General features: G+C 40.1%; 1 protein-coding gene across 1 annotated transcript in view; it reads right to left on the bottom strand.

Annotated features, from left to right (window-relative positions):
* Positions 1-1,188: 1,188 nt before the first annotated feature.
* The window catches only part of LOC137979791 (dual serine/threonine and tyrosine protein kinase-like), a 24,363-nt gene continuing 10,551 nt past the window's right edge, over positions 1,189-15,000 (bottom strand). The window contains exons 3-10 of the mRNA XM_068827139.1: positions 13,815-14,058; positions 12,792-13,189; positions 10,254-10,317; positions 9,041-9,142; positions 7,061-7,225; positions 3,918-3,992; positions 3,410-3,487; positions 1,189-2,519 (exon numbers count right to left, since the gene is read on the bottom strand). Coding sequence (XP_068683240.1) covers positions 1,923-2,519; positions 3,410-3,487; positions 3,918-3,992; positions 7,061-7,225; positions 9,041-9,142; positions 10,254-10,317; positions 12,792-13,189; positions 13,815-14,058 — 1,723 coding nt within the window. The 3' untranslated portion in view covers positions 1,189-1,922. The remainder of the gene's footprint in view (positions 2,520-3,409; positions 3,488-3,917; positions 3,993-7,060; positions 7,226-9,040; positions 9,143-10,253; positions 10,318-12,791; positions 13,190-13,814; positions 14,059-15,000) is intronic.

Here is a 15,000-nt window from a genome sequence, read left to right as displayed (position 1 = left end):
TTCCAGTATTCGCTGGCGATTGTTTAATCAGAGTTAGATTTCCTCTTTTGAAGACTTTGTGATTTTTGAGTAATTTATTTAGAGTCCTGGCGGGGGATCTGAGTTATGCCTGGCCCGTCCCAGATTTCCTGTCCATTTTTGTCCCTACGGGTTCTTTGGGGCAGGTTTTTTTTCTGGCCACCCTGGTACGCTTACACGAAGCTGTAGTTTATTTACCCTTACTGTAGCTATGCTCTTTTTTGTCTGTCATTAAAGTGGGTTACAACGTTACTCTCAGGCCATATCCAATATTCTGCAGGATTTGTTGACTTTTTCGTTTCTTGCGTTTCTATTAACTTCTGGTAAGTGCAGAATTATTCGTTTACAAGGAGGCCAAGGTAAAGTCAAATCGTGTTCCCTTTTCATTGTAGATTTTAAAATGGACAGACCCTATCAACCTACACTCAATCTCTTTCATGATGGATGTCATAGCAAACAAGCAGTCAAGAAGCGAAAAAAGAAACAAAAAGAGAAAGGTTGATTGAACGGCGAATGAATATGTTATCGGGCTAAAACCAATATTTCGAAAGGCATTGCCTTTCTTCATAAGTGTTTACAAGCAATGAGTACGTTAATATGTGTCATATTTATATAGCTGATTAGATCCTTCACCAAGATCCGGTGTAACCCGCGATATGGCGTTCTTTTCGCAGGTTAGGTCCGGTGCTTCTGTTTTGTTAAGCTGGTCGTTGTTTACACAGTGATCTATGAATCTGCCATATTGAGCATGCGCATAAGGCTTAACGGTCGCAATTTTAAAGATCCAATCTTATCCTCCTCGTACGCACCCTGGTGTTTAGTAAACCTTGCCGCGTTTACTAGGGATAATTATAGGTCAAACTATTCACACTTAAGCGATACAACCCCTGACTTCTAGCTGATTTAATTCTGACGTATTCATCTACTACTCACAAACGGCGTGCAAAGCATTACTTTGGACGAAAGATCATGGCGCTGTCACGCGTCACGCAGAGAATGCAAATAGTCTTCGGGTTGGTGTCAATCAAACGTTCCTTGCATTGATTTGCTCATAAGAACTCTTTGATTAACACAGAGGCTTTGCAGGTTTTTCTTAGTTTTCCGTTAAGAGAATCTTTGTTGGATTGTCCGAACACTGAAACAAAGGAAATCTGTACAAAACGCGGAAACTTGAAATTAAGTCATTATTTTTATTGTTATTCTGCATTAATCGATTGTGACTGGTCGTTGCCAAGCGCTAATAAGAAAAGGTTATTCAAGGTTACATCAATCCCACACAGATCAAAACCTTAACAAAATGCGGTGCGTATAGATCTTGAAAACAATTAACTAACGGCTAAAACGTTGATTATCTCTTGATTTTATGCCTACACTTTTTGTGTGATAACTGGCACGAAAGCAACACGCTGCTTACAATATTTAGTACCTACTAAACAGTGGATAGCGTTCAAGGCGCGCTATGATTGGCTCCTCAAACTCCGAATATCCTTTGCTAGCCACTTCCACTTCGGTGAATAGTTGTTAAATATCAAGAAAGGATCGGGGGAGAGAACACATCCATCATACACGCGCCTGTTCCAATGATAATCCTTATTTAACGTGATCATGATGGCGGCTAATTTAAGGAAGACACCTGATTGGTTAGTTGTAATCGATCATAGGCTGCGCGACTGTGGGCACGAGAGCAAAATAACTTTCACAGCATAGCGCGAAACGTAAAATAGATTTTTTTTTTTTATTAAAACTATCATGGAGCATGGGGATGTGTTTTTTCTCCTCATCCTCTCTTGTATATCTCAGCTAAGCGGCCTTATTTCGTCAGCTGAAGTGTGTTTTGCAAATTAAATTGAAAGCTAAAAACAAAGATTTGGTTTAAATAACCCTGGTTCCTTTCATAGAAAGTTTTAGTCGAATTTAGCTTCAATAAAAATAGCATCATCCACAATGTATGCTCTTTTTTTCAGGTTATCATGTGACACAAATTTATAAAACCCTGTTGCGTTGTTTTCTTCTTTCACAGGCCTCGAGCAACAGGAACCGCTGCACTTTGAGTACGAACGAACGATGTTCTCCCTGTCATCAGGGTTTCCTTGTTGATCGATCAATGTCAACGTTACTAGTTTAGCGAAAGGCCATTGCAGAATAGCATCGTATTCACCTTTCATTATAATTAAACGAAGCGACAAATGAGTGTTTTTCCCGCTCTGTGCACCATTCGGATGCAAGCGCATTTTAATTTTATACCCACATTGCTCTGTATAAAATGGATCGCTCTGTATCACATCTTGCAATCCCACTTTTGCTCGTCTCAGGATTTCTTGGAAGCCTTTTATCTTCCACGTGTACTTGTTGTGACATGGCAGTGGCCTATTTTCAATGGCACTGATCTTCTCTTGTGTCGCCCTTAACTTTTCTTCTGTGTTGATCAACCTTACACAGGCGAGGTCAAGGTGCAATTGCATGTCGGATTGAAGATGGGATTCTCTCTCTCTGCGCTGAAACTGCATCAGAAAAAATAATAATAAAAGGATGTGTTATTTATTGCTTAGAGCTTGGATTATTGGATTTGGATGGGGGGAGGGGGGGGGGGGGGGGGGGGCTTCAAATCCAGCTTTGATCAAATCTTGATCTTTTTTTTCACTAGTCCCGAATTCAACTCCCTGTTGTATGCGCGTTCTGATTGGTCAATTCGAAGGTGATTAGCAAGTTTTATAATAAATATACTTAAAATGAAGCTCTGAAGAGGTATTCTCAGGCAATACGATTTAAGGAATTCCCGTGACATCAACCGCTGACCGGTTAGCCGAGTTAATTGAGCGTCGGACTTCAGTGCGGGAGGTCGCTTGTTTGAATCTCGTCCAAAGAGAAAAAATGTGGCTTTCTGTTGTCTTGATCATTTCGGACAGCAAATTTTTGGTAGTTAGCTATTTAGCTTATAAATATTAAATGAAAGCTCAATTTTACGCCCAAGAATTTTAAATGAGAACCAAATATTTCGGGGGTACTCCCTCTTTAAACCACCCCTTGCAAACCATTGATGAACAGGGAGTATCCTCGAAAGGTTTGGTTCTCATTTAAAATTCTTGGGGGCAAATTCGAAGTTTCATTTAATATTTATCCGCATTATTGCACAGCACAGTTTCTTCGAATTTTAGCTATTTAGCCTTTGTGCATAGCAGAAAGTAAAACAATTATTTACGTGATCAGAATCGTATAAGGAGTACGATGTATTTTTAACCATTATTACATTCATTGATAAGGCTGAGTGGTTCTGAGGATGAAATTAGGAATTATGCTGATTGACGATGAGACGGATGTTTCCCTTGGTCCGCACTTCCTCCGAGATCTTGAATTTCATAGTTTACAGTCATCGTTTTTATTCAAGGATTACCTTGCTTGAACAGCCAAGGCTAGAATACGGGCAAGAAATCACCGTCAATGTGCATTCGTTCGCAACATGGTCTGGGATCTGTCATAAAAATGCATTGAGAATATTGTAGAATAGATCAAACATGACTAGAGCATATACAAACGAGCTCGAGAGGCAATAAGGAGGCTCTACTTTGACCGCTTTTCAGTTCAAAGGTCACTACACGTTGTGTTAACTTAGGTACACTATAACGAAGGTAAAATATCAGTTCTGATTTTTTTTTTCTGAGGGTTAGTTCAGGTTCAATAGTCGCAATTGTTGTCGGAGCCTAGGAGCCATGATATCGCTTCCGATCCAGAAGAGCTCTGGTTTGACATCCCATCAGGAAAACCTCAAGTTCATTCCGACTCATGTCTTGTAATAAGTTATAGTTTGGCAGATCGCAATCCGAAAAAAAAGCCATACTTAATAAAATAATTGTTCTTAAATCCAGTGCTGCAGCTCTTAGAACAATTAACTATTTACAAACCCTCTCCCTCGTCATGGACGATCCACAGCCATTTGGACATACAACTGGGAATTTTCCACAAAAGTTTCGATGAAACTAAAAATCAAGTAGAATAAAATGCAGTTCAACGATAACAAAAGCATTAAATCCAGGTGATCTGGTGACGTAATTCGGAGGACTGGGGAGAGAAATTTTGGCGCCGGATCCCACAACCGCGCGCGGCCTGAATGTTATTTCCGAATTCAAGATGGCAGAGGCGAGGTTAGATCACGGCGGTTTCCACTTGAATATTCATTCAGTAACAGGAAATGTGGAAGGCACGGAATGATCTGTTGAGTTTTGGCGATGGAAATATTGCAGGATAATTTGGAAAAATAAACCTAAGGCCGCGCGCGCGGTTGTGGGATACGGCGTTAAAATTTTTCTTCTCAGTCCTGCAAATTACGTCAGCAGATCACCTGGATATTTTGACACTAAAGCCCCGTGCAAAAGGACGCAACAACTCCCAACAATATAAGGACGTACAGTGTCTTATGGGAACGATACGAACCATATGACTTTGTAAACTTACAAAATTCGGCTGCCATCTTTTTTTCGACATGTTATTGCATGGCTATCTCCATGGAGACCGTATGTAATGCGCGTGCGTGGCCCCAACAATGTTGGAAGAGATGTGCAAACAGTCCAACCTGTTGCACTACGCGTCGGCGATCACGGAGCAAAACTGAGAAATGTTGGGAGTTGTTGCCCAACGTTTGACCAGTTTCAAACTTCGTGCAACAAGTCCCAACAACATGCAACAGCGTGTGCAAACGGATGGAACATTCAACCCCCGTTTGCACGGAACATGCAACTCCCGTTTGCACGGGGGTTAACGCCTAACTGAAAATCTCAAAAATTCAGAAGCAAATTGAGTCAAATCAAATGGTAAGGAAGTGCTTAATGTACTGTTCAAAAAACGAGCGGCAGTGTTTCATCGGGTTTAAAAACACGAGGCGTAGCCGATTGTTTGTAGACTCGACCGATAGATAGCTGCTAGTTTTTTTAACGGCTTCCAAAACATTGCGCAAAAAGCGTATTCCTCAAGAGTACGAACGAAGGTTCAAAATGTGAGGGGAAGATATTAGCATACACGAAAAATAAGCCGGGCCTTGTTACCATTCTTTATGTAAAGAATTTCAATGAGGAGTGTTTTATCGGGTGTGGAGCTCATGCACGTGACGCTTTACCAATGTTTTGATAGACTGTTAGGCTTATGAATTATTAATGTATTTTATAGATTTTCATTAAAAACCTTTTGTACAGGAGATCAATAAGAAATACACTTCTTGAGGTGTTTTATTATAATCAGTTTTTTGGTTGCCCAATCCATCGACGTTTGGCAAAGAGATGTGTTCCCCAACTGAAGTCATTTCCGAGTATACTTGTTACAAACCCGAAAGATTTTTGCTTCAACTCATTTCGTGAAAGAGACTTTAAAGTGTTTATTATAGCCAAATCTCTTCTTGAACACTTACTGACTAAATTGGCACAAACCAATGTTCACTTAACACACAATATATTGTTGTTGTACTTATTTATCTTCCCTTGGTTCTTTGGGAGACTGGTACCCATGATACTGATTATCATTTACCCGCATTTTTTCCAATTTCTTTCTGAAATGTAGAATTTTTAGTAAATGTTTCCATGCTGAAATATCGATGCCTTAAGAATCTCGAGAATCAAACCCGAAACCCTGCGATTGCGCTGAACTCTTTTTATAACTTATCGGTCATGGGTTCAAATCCCCTTGAAGCCTGAATTTTTTAATAGGCTTCCTTGTTGCTGTTAAGTCCACCCACGTCGATGATAATGTTTATAAATCGCAGTAGTGATATAGGACTTTCATGTCTTCCCATCAAAATTTGAATTATCCATTCCAGTAGTATAAACTGGAGCTCTGTCTTTTTAATGGTCGTTTTGGATTTGAATGGGCCAAATGTGCTGCGAACTAATCCCTGGGAAGCCGTTGTAATGCTCCCTTCTGCCCCAAGGTCTCACATCGCCTACGAGTAATCCATAGCTAAAGTGCACCTAACCCCAAAATATTTTATTCGCTAAAATGAATCTTTGCACCTGTTCGAAACGCACTGCGGTCATTTTTTCATTTTTCTAACAAATCCTGTCATTTTATTGGCTTCGAAAGGTGCGAAAAACCAAGCATCTTTAGTTCATGACCGACTCAGAAGGGGAGTGGGTCTATTCCTGATTTGACGTCACAATCTACTTTGCATGCATTTTTACAAAGAGTTAATACAATGTAAGTCAGTTTGTGACGTCAAATCAGGAATAGACCCACTCCCCTTCTGACTCGGTCGTGAACAAAAGATGCTTGGATTTTCGCAACTTTTGAAGCCTATAAAATGACAGGATTTGTTAGAAAAATGAAAAAATGGCCGCAGTGCGTTTCGAACAGGTGCAAAGATTCATTTTAGCCAAAAAAATTTTTTGGGGTTAGGTGCACTTTAAAATCTTGTTTAATATTACCAGGAGCTCGTCAACATTTGATAGGTATTACGTAAAAAATAATATAATACTAATAATAATAATAATAATAATAATAAAAATAAATAAAACAAAAGACAACAGTATTAGGAACGGCAAGGATTCTGAGAAAGGTGCTTGTTTCATAATCTAAAGAGAAGAGATCGCTGGGAACCCTTTGTCTTAGGTTATGACCCGTTTCCTCAGGTTTTTATAGCGGGGAAATAATAATAATAATAATAATCAGGTACATGAAAAAAATTCAGCGCGTTGACACGCTGACAGTACGTCACTTAATCCCAAACAGAGTGCAGAAAAATGAAACTAATTAGTGCATAAAGTTGAATAAGAGCCATAAAGGTGAAAGTTTTTCTTTCATAGCAAATCAAATGCGAGCCCTGGATGTTGTAATTCAAGGCGCAATCTTTCCGTGACTGCGTGATACGCGTGCCTTGCTTCTGCTAAACCATCTCCAATTTTTTTCATGTATATTATTAACAAGACTAATCACACGATTTTTCTCGTGCAATTTGGAATAAATAAGCACAGACAGTGCCGTTACAGATCTCGATAGTTATTAACATAATGTTACTCTAAACTAGGTTTCGGCTCCATTCAACGATCGAAAGAAAGATGTGTACCTCCGATGAGAATGCCTTGTGTGAAGTACCACAGTAACTGCAGCAAATAATTCTATGGTCGCACGTGCTGGTCACATGCTCTCGCAGAGCTCTCCTTGGTAATGTTACACGACAGCCATAGTTTGTACAAAAAACGACTTTATGAGGACAAGATGTCAAATGGGTCTAAGAAAAGAACAAAATTAAACAGTTGACAACGGATAGGAATCACGAAAAATGCAAACAATGTTATTTTAATGAAATCTAGAAAACTGCAATAATTCTGTATGTATCATATAAACCAATAACTCATCTCAAGAGAAGATAAGGTAAGAAAGCGAATTTCCCATATTTTGCCCTGTTCCGATGAAAATTGTTTGAAATCTATTATTAGTTCCATGTCATACTGCGTTGTTTTCAGTTCAAAGAGAACACCTTATTGGTCAGTTGGTGTGGACCGCGCGGTCATGGTAACAACAGATAAAAATAACCTTCGCAGCGCGGGCGCGATCTAAAAATATATTTCAAATAATTATCATGCGTCACAGGGATTCGCTCTCTCACCTTATATTATGTTACTCTTTTTCATTCAAGGACATGAAACTTAAGTGTCAATTAATCATTTGCCCGATAAGATAATCAACCGCCCACAACTTCACAGAAAGTATGTTACTCGACAGCTATAGTTGTTTGGCTTCCTCTAGCTGAAAATGGAAGCTGGCTCTTTCATTGTGATATGGTAAATATATGTTCCATTTGTTCATGCAAAGCGCTGGCAAGGATTTGTGCACGAATCGACGCAATGTGGCAATAGACAATTTTCATGAACTCGCAACTTTGAAGCAAAACAAATTGCAAGAAAACTATATATGTTGCCGGTAAAATCCGGTCTCAGGTTGAATCCGTTTTTACGTAGGTTAAATTGGTGATCCTCATTTTACCTAGGTTGTATATGCACTCAAATGAAGTGAATAAACCTTTTTTGCAGCCTACATTAAACCTAAAGAAAAAGTATGGTCAGGTTAGGATTAGTTTTGGTTATTCCTTATTATGTTGTACTCATTCATGGATGCTGAGGCTGAATGGATAGTGTATAAATACAGAAACCGATAAAATGTGTTGAGATGCGTAAGACAGAGCTGGAAGGAAGGTATAAGTGTTTTCAACTCTTCTGTCGGGGCGGGGAGGGGGTGGAGAATAGCTAATTTAAACTATGTAGAGCGCCAATTCAACATTGGTAAACTGAGGATCATCAATTAAACCTAGGTAAAAATTGATTCAACCTGAGACCGGATTTTACCAACAACATATATTTGTTACTTTTATGTTGACACAATCGATCGTTGAAAGAAGTTGAATTCAGTCGAGCGAGGTTTCTCGCATCGCTGCTACAAATGTTTCATGCGTTACTTTCTTTTGAGATTGGAAGATAACTAGATATACTGGTTGAACAGAGGGACGAAGGCGAAGCCTACTAAGGGGGATTCAGAGAAATGCCCCTCGGATACGTGATTTCCAGACTTTTATTGTGTTATTGTAGGTGTTTTCTCAGAATCAGCTTGTGTTTAAACGTTTTCCAATTCAGTCTAGGAGGTTCGACCGAGACACACCTAGGACCGCCGCAGGTGTGAGAGAAAACCATTTCGCAGAAAAAATCAGTGTGTAACTGCGAGTCAGAACAAATCTCGGTATGAATACGATGTAAGTGCTTTTTCCACTAAATCAAATAGAGGCAGCTTCTTTCTCACGCGTATCTCAAGTTATTTCTTTCATCTGAGGAACTGCTCCTCTTGCAATTGTTGTATAGCTTACCACTTAAGTTTACCACGGTAAATTAATAGAGATCGAACGAGAGCATGTTAGCTGGGTACAACGTCTAAGAAAGAAAACGGCAGCTTTTTGTCGTTACAAGACCCCAAGTTTACTATTATGTACGTTTTGTTTTTTCCCTTTTTTTTTTTTTTTGATGTTTACTAAATACTGAAAAGAGTTAAGACTTGCATCTTTTGCGCTCAGTTCGCCAGTCCATTGACAACCTTCACTAGGACATCTGACAAGGGGTGAAAGAATCTTCCTCTTTGTTGCTCTATCTGACAATAAGTCCTAAAACGAGAAAACAATTTAAAATTGTGGTTTTTTTTGTTCTCGGATAGGAAAAATGGCCTATTAAATAAGACTCAGAAAAAATGAAGAACTCTGCGTAAGAAGTCTTAATTTTGTACCCGAAAATAAAAAAAGGGTTCGTTTCTCTCCCTTCGTAAAAAAAGCTTTTTTGTTTTGCTCCTCAGAAGAGAAACTATCTATTTGTAGAACCGACGTTGTGGAAACTAAGTTCAAAATATATTTTCCCGCTTTACGACACGCAAAAGATGAAAGAGGCAAGGCAAAAGTGAAAATCAATATTGCATCAAGAAACGCTTAATCTCAACGTTGGCGAGTAACAAGAAAAACATTGAACACCAAGCGATCTTTGAGAGGGAGAAGTTTTCGCCTGCTCGGCATGCAAAAGGGATATAGAGATAGAGAAATCGGAATTGTGGTGAGCTTTCAGTGGGCCAGGTTGAAATCTTTCCAATCGACCACTTCCTCTCACATTTTGAATTAAGGTGGCTCAAATGGCTCAAGTTTAACAGCAATGTTATGGTACCATATCAAACACCAATTATTGCTGAAAAAGATTCGGTCATTGTTGTGACGTAGAAACTTACCGTGGCAACAGGACAGCCCTGCAAAAACACTCCATATTTTGACTTTAGCTACTGATATTTCAAAAACGAACTCGGTGACCCCATTTTTAATTTCTGAAATGTAATATGCCAGAATGAAACTTCTGCAAAGTTTAAAAAAATTCTGTGGAGCGGATACGGAGCCACCTTAAACTTTACAGAGAGTTTCATCTTGGCCTGCTGATCACTTTTATGCAATAAAAGATTGGGGTCACTGAGTTCGTTTTTCAGGTATGAGCGACTAAAGCCAAAATATACTGTATTTCTGCAGGGCTTTCCTGTTGCCATGGTAACTTTTTACGTCACAAAAATGACTGCATCTTGGTCAGCAACAATTGATGTTTTACATGGTACCATAACATTACTGTTACGTGATAAAGTGTTGTAGTGTCAATCCTTCTAATAACAATGGTTTGAGCCAGCTTAAAACAAAAAAATCACATGACCAATCATCATGCGTGGTACTGTAACAACCAGGGAACACTTACCTGTCGTCCTCTAAGGTTGGTTTGATCCACAGGACAAGTTAAAGGTTGCCTATTCCTCTCTCGACTGTTTAAAGAATTAAAATAACTGGTTAAATTCTACAGGTAGACCCCAACTAGATTAGTTCAAAGTGCCTATGACTTAATTTTCTAATTCGCACGACTTAGTCTCACATGACCAATAAAAATTTCCGATTAAGGAAAACGCACCCCTTTCAATGGGCTAATTTAAAACTGGAAAGGAGAGAAATAGCGTAGATATCTGATGCCGATTGAGAACTAAATGTATTGTATTTTTATGGGAGAAGACACATGTTCCAGGATGTGGATCCTGAGTCTTTGCTCACCGACAATAACAGCGCAGTAAGAGGTAAATAGTGTGCCAAAATGGCGGCAATAACGTTTTCCGCAATTATGAACTCCCGCCCAGCGATTCGCCGAATTACATTTTTTCGAATACGTGCGTTAGATAGTGTGTTCGATCCCAGCTGCGACAAAAGGTAATACAAGCAAGCGATGAGTGAAATTTTGTTTTGAAAGAATTCGTATTATTGTTACTGTTTGCTAGTCTTCCATCAAGTTGCTTCTTTGTTGCAGATTTCCCGGCAGTGAATTTTCTTGCATTGCATGCTGGGAACGGCGTGTACGGCAACTTGTGCTTTGCAAACGAAATCTTGCCTTGCTTAGAAATTTCCCATCCAAAATTTCCAGGGGCCTGAAACAACAAAACTGAAACAACCCAAACCCATACAAAAATGCTAACCTTAGGCCTAAACATTATCTAAAGCACATTGTTTAGGCCGAAGGTTAGCATTTTTTGTAAAAGTTTGGGTTGTTTTAGCTATTGTACCCTTCACCCCCTACCGCCACCCCAGGCCCCTCACGTCCAAGGGAACTTTGAGATATGGAAACAAGTCCTTACCGTGCACTTTCTGAATATGTGGATCAATAGTTGCTAATCCCATAATTTGCAGACTTGTACCTTGTCCCCCTCGGCTTGAAATCAGGCAATGTACCCAGTCAGAGATTCAGTTTTCGTTTATTTGTTTTTTGCCTGTTTTTGTGAGTAGCAAGTCAAGATGAAAGAACTGTAAAACTGCAGTCGGCTAACAGGATAATGAACTAGCACAATGTGATTTTCTTATTGCATGATACGGAGAATAACTTAGTTTCTAATCGAACTTTGTATACCACACAACTTGAAGAACATGCTAAAGGCCACATTCGCCCAAAAGTCATTGCGCACCGCCACTGAATTTCGTGTAACACGAAATTATTCAAATAGCTGACATGTTGTTTCCAGCGTAATTCGCCTGACGCCATTCAGGCAATCAGATCACCCATTTGGACAAACCGTCATTTGAAAGCAAAAACAAACGACCGCAATCATGACTTCTTGGCGAATGTGGGCCTTTAAGAACGTTTTCAGGCTCAAATGAAAAAAAATAAGAACGTTCAGCCTCTGCCCCAAAACTACTAGTAGATGTTTTTAGAAAAAAAAGAAAGGAAAGGATCTTTATTTATGTGTCTAGTCAGATTCAGTGTGCGTGCCGTGCCGGTGTGTACATGTATCGCTAATCTCAGTTGTCACCAAATGCTTTTCAAAATGTTGTCTCTTTCAGAAAGTAATCTCATTTTTAAGCTCAATCGTAAAAGTTGTAGTTACAAACTTTAGACACACGCAACAAAACTTGTCATTATTATTTTCTGCATTTCCACGGTACAGTTTTGCCGAATTAAATAGTGCCAAGTTGCCGTTCGAGAGGATCGCTAACTTTTAAAACTTTCTTATCCGTTTTATTTAATTGGGCGAAAAGAAGACTTATGCTTCTGTAAGGACGAAACAAAAAGCAATATTTGCTCAGTTATCAATATCCCCAACGTCCTCTGTCCATTTCAAGGCAAACGGCGGCCCCCATATTCCGCATGCAATATTAAAAAATTATCTGCATAAACGTTGAATGGTGAAGGTAATATTAGAGATAAAAACAATTGCCTGTTCAACGTAGAGGGGTATCGACAGAGCTGAAAAGCGTGCAACCATCTTTTGAAATTTTCAGACGAAGTATGGGAATTCTGTCTCAAATCTTGCCAGAGAAAAACGACATCTAGCTTCCTTGCAATCGCCACGGAACTTGCACGGATTGTTGTGTGACCTCTTGTCGACAGATTTCAAGGCCCTGCACCGAGCGTTCACGTAAGCATCAAGGATGTTTATATCTGCGCCTTACCTTTCAAACGTTGAGCAGTATTATAACTATGAACGTTAATTATGAACGTTAAGTGTTCTCAGATTATTAAGCTTTCTACAAACATAGCAATTACTTTGGGTGCTTTTTGTCGTATTTCCAAAACTGTGGACTGTACCATGGAAAGCTCAGTCATCATTGATAAATAAGATTAGAAATAAGGCGTCCAACTTCCGTCGAACAAACAGAGTAGCTTTTGCACTTCTTTTTTGCAGTTAACTATGTTGGCTAGACGTCTCAGACGAGCTGGCAAAGTTCTCTACATTTCCATTACATCGCTAGCATCACTAACCTGAAACGCGCCTGTACCTCTTTGACGTTTGCGACAACCAAATCCATTGAAACCTTTCTCCTTTCCTTCCAGCAAATCGTCATCAATTCCCAGCATGTATTGGCCATCACCCCCTGAGTGTCCTCTCTCTCTGGTAACACGCCCTTCTCCACAGCTTCCCGTATTTCTGTGCTATTGAGATTCTCGTACACTACAGGCCGCGCATGCCCAGATCCTTCACACAGTACCCAAAGTAGCATGCCATAAGCGTAGATGTCGTAAGAGGGGTGAGCAAGGTTACCTTTCCCGTGGTAACGGTACATCTCTGGTGAGATGTGAAATGGTTCGCCAAGTGGCGTCAATTCGTAAGGAAACTCTGGTTTGGCAAGGTTGATCTTGGCTGTTCCGTCGTGCATTAACTAGAAATAATATATAGGGAGGTAATTCATCAATGACAATTTTGCCAAGTACCCCTTCAGGACTTCCTTGAGTCTCATTTCAAACTGTCCTTTTGAGGCTAAAGGCAAACTACCTATTCACAACAACACAGCGTTAAAGATAGGATTGGTATCATGCAGCTTATGGTTATCTCATACACAAATTGTGTGTACTTGAGGAGTAACTGGGACACTTGGTGAGACGGTTGAGGAGACGTGTGCGAGAACACTTCGTGACATTTATCATAAGGTATGTGTATATCTTGTTATCCCGCATCCCCACCGTGCCGGGAAAGAAACATCCTACATCACAATATAGTGAACTACCTACAAGCAGGCTTTGAAGTGCATCTGAGGAATTGGCCTCTTGTCAAATTAAGACAGCCTTTGAAACGTTCACTGGACAGATGACAGCGTCGCTTATTTGTCACTCGCTCACTGTTAGTTTTCCATCAACACATGCACACAGTCGTATCTAAGCAAATGTACTTGGTTCGCTTCGCTCTTAAAATTAAAAATTCGGTTTAAGTGTTGTAGCGTTTCCCTTGATTGATAACAGTTCAGTTTTGACTAGTGAGAATATAGGATTTGTCATTAAAACACTCACCAAGACGTTTCCAGGTTTAAGGTCCTTGTAAGCATAGTTTACATCATGGATGGCCTTCAGCCCTTCAGCAACATCCACGGCGATGTTCATTCTAATCATCTCTGGCAATCCCCTCCTTAGGGCCTGAAGAAGACCTCTCTCCGCCTTCTCCATTACGACGTGTAATACACCAGGCGCATGGAACACCCAGCCAAACAAGCGTAAAAGGTTTCGATGCGAGCCGCGGAGTTTCTGAATTATGTCCCTTCAAGAATAAGCAAAGCATAGTCAAAGTCCGAAAATAAGAAACGGTATAACATTGAAGCAGCTAAATACTGGCAGAGGAGCATCGGATGTTACACAGCAACTCAGCTGACAGGGGTGGACATCATTAGGGGGCTGTTTACATGGATGTAGGAAGATCCTAGCACTAGGAAGATCTTAGAAGGGGAAACAACTTTTCGTTTGGTTTACATGCAGAAATTTCTGTCTAGGTGGAAGTGGAGAATGAAAGCAAGATGGCGGGCGAGAACAACAAACATGTAATTTGGGTCCTTCGCGGCCATGTTTGTTTTTTTGTCCCTAATACCAGGAACTTCCGAGCGAAGGCAGTTTACATGGTGCTAGGATCTTCCTAGCTCACAGCTAGGAAGATCCTAGCACTAGGGCCAAGTACGACCTCTTGCATGTAAACTGAATACAGAAAAAATATGGCGCTTGGATGATCCGCCTCCTAGGATCTTCCTAGTGCTAGGATTTTCCTACCTCCATGTAAACAGCCCCTTAGACACAAGTGGCGTTTTGCTTGGTTGACTTGTGATCATATGCGAAGTGCGCGCTAGTCGATTTCCCTGGAACTGGTTTTCCTATTTCGGTCATTGGCCGAAATTCAGGATCGAAGGCAGCGGACGACGACGAGCACGACAAACGTCACCGGAAAATTTAATTTCTCGGTATGTCGATGATTTTATGATCATTGCAACTTGTTTCGAATATAAAAAATGTGCCAATTGTTCTGGGATTAACAGGAATAACAGACGTCGTCAGTCAGAGAAAAGCGGGAAAAATTATTGTCGCGTGCTCGCGTTGTCCACGTGACCTTTCGTAATGTACCAAAATGTAAACCGCAATGCGAGGCCCCCAGAACCTCTGTAATCACCGACAAACTAAATGCAAAATCATGTATGAATACACGCACTGATGATTA

This window comes from Montipora foliosa, chromosome 12 (genome assembly GCF_036669935.1).
Source record: "Montipora foliosa isolate CH-2021 chromosome 12, ASM3666993v2, whole genome shotgun sequence".
NCBI lineage: Eukaryota > Metazoa > Cnidaria > Anthozoa > Scleractinia > Acroporidae > Montipora > Montipora foliosa.
Note: the sequence above shows the minus strand (reverse complement) of the source record. Positions and strands in the feature narration are given on the sequence as shown.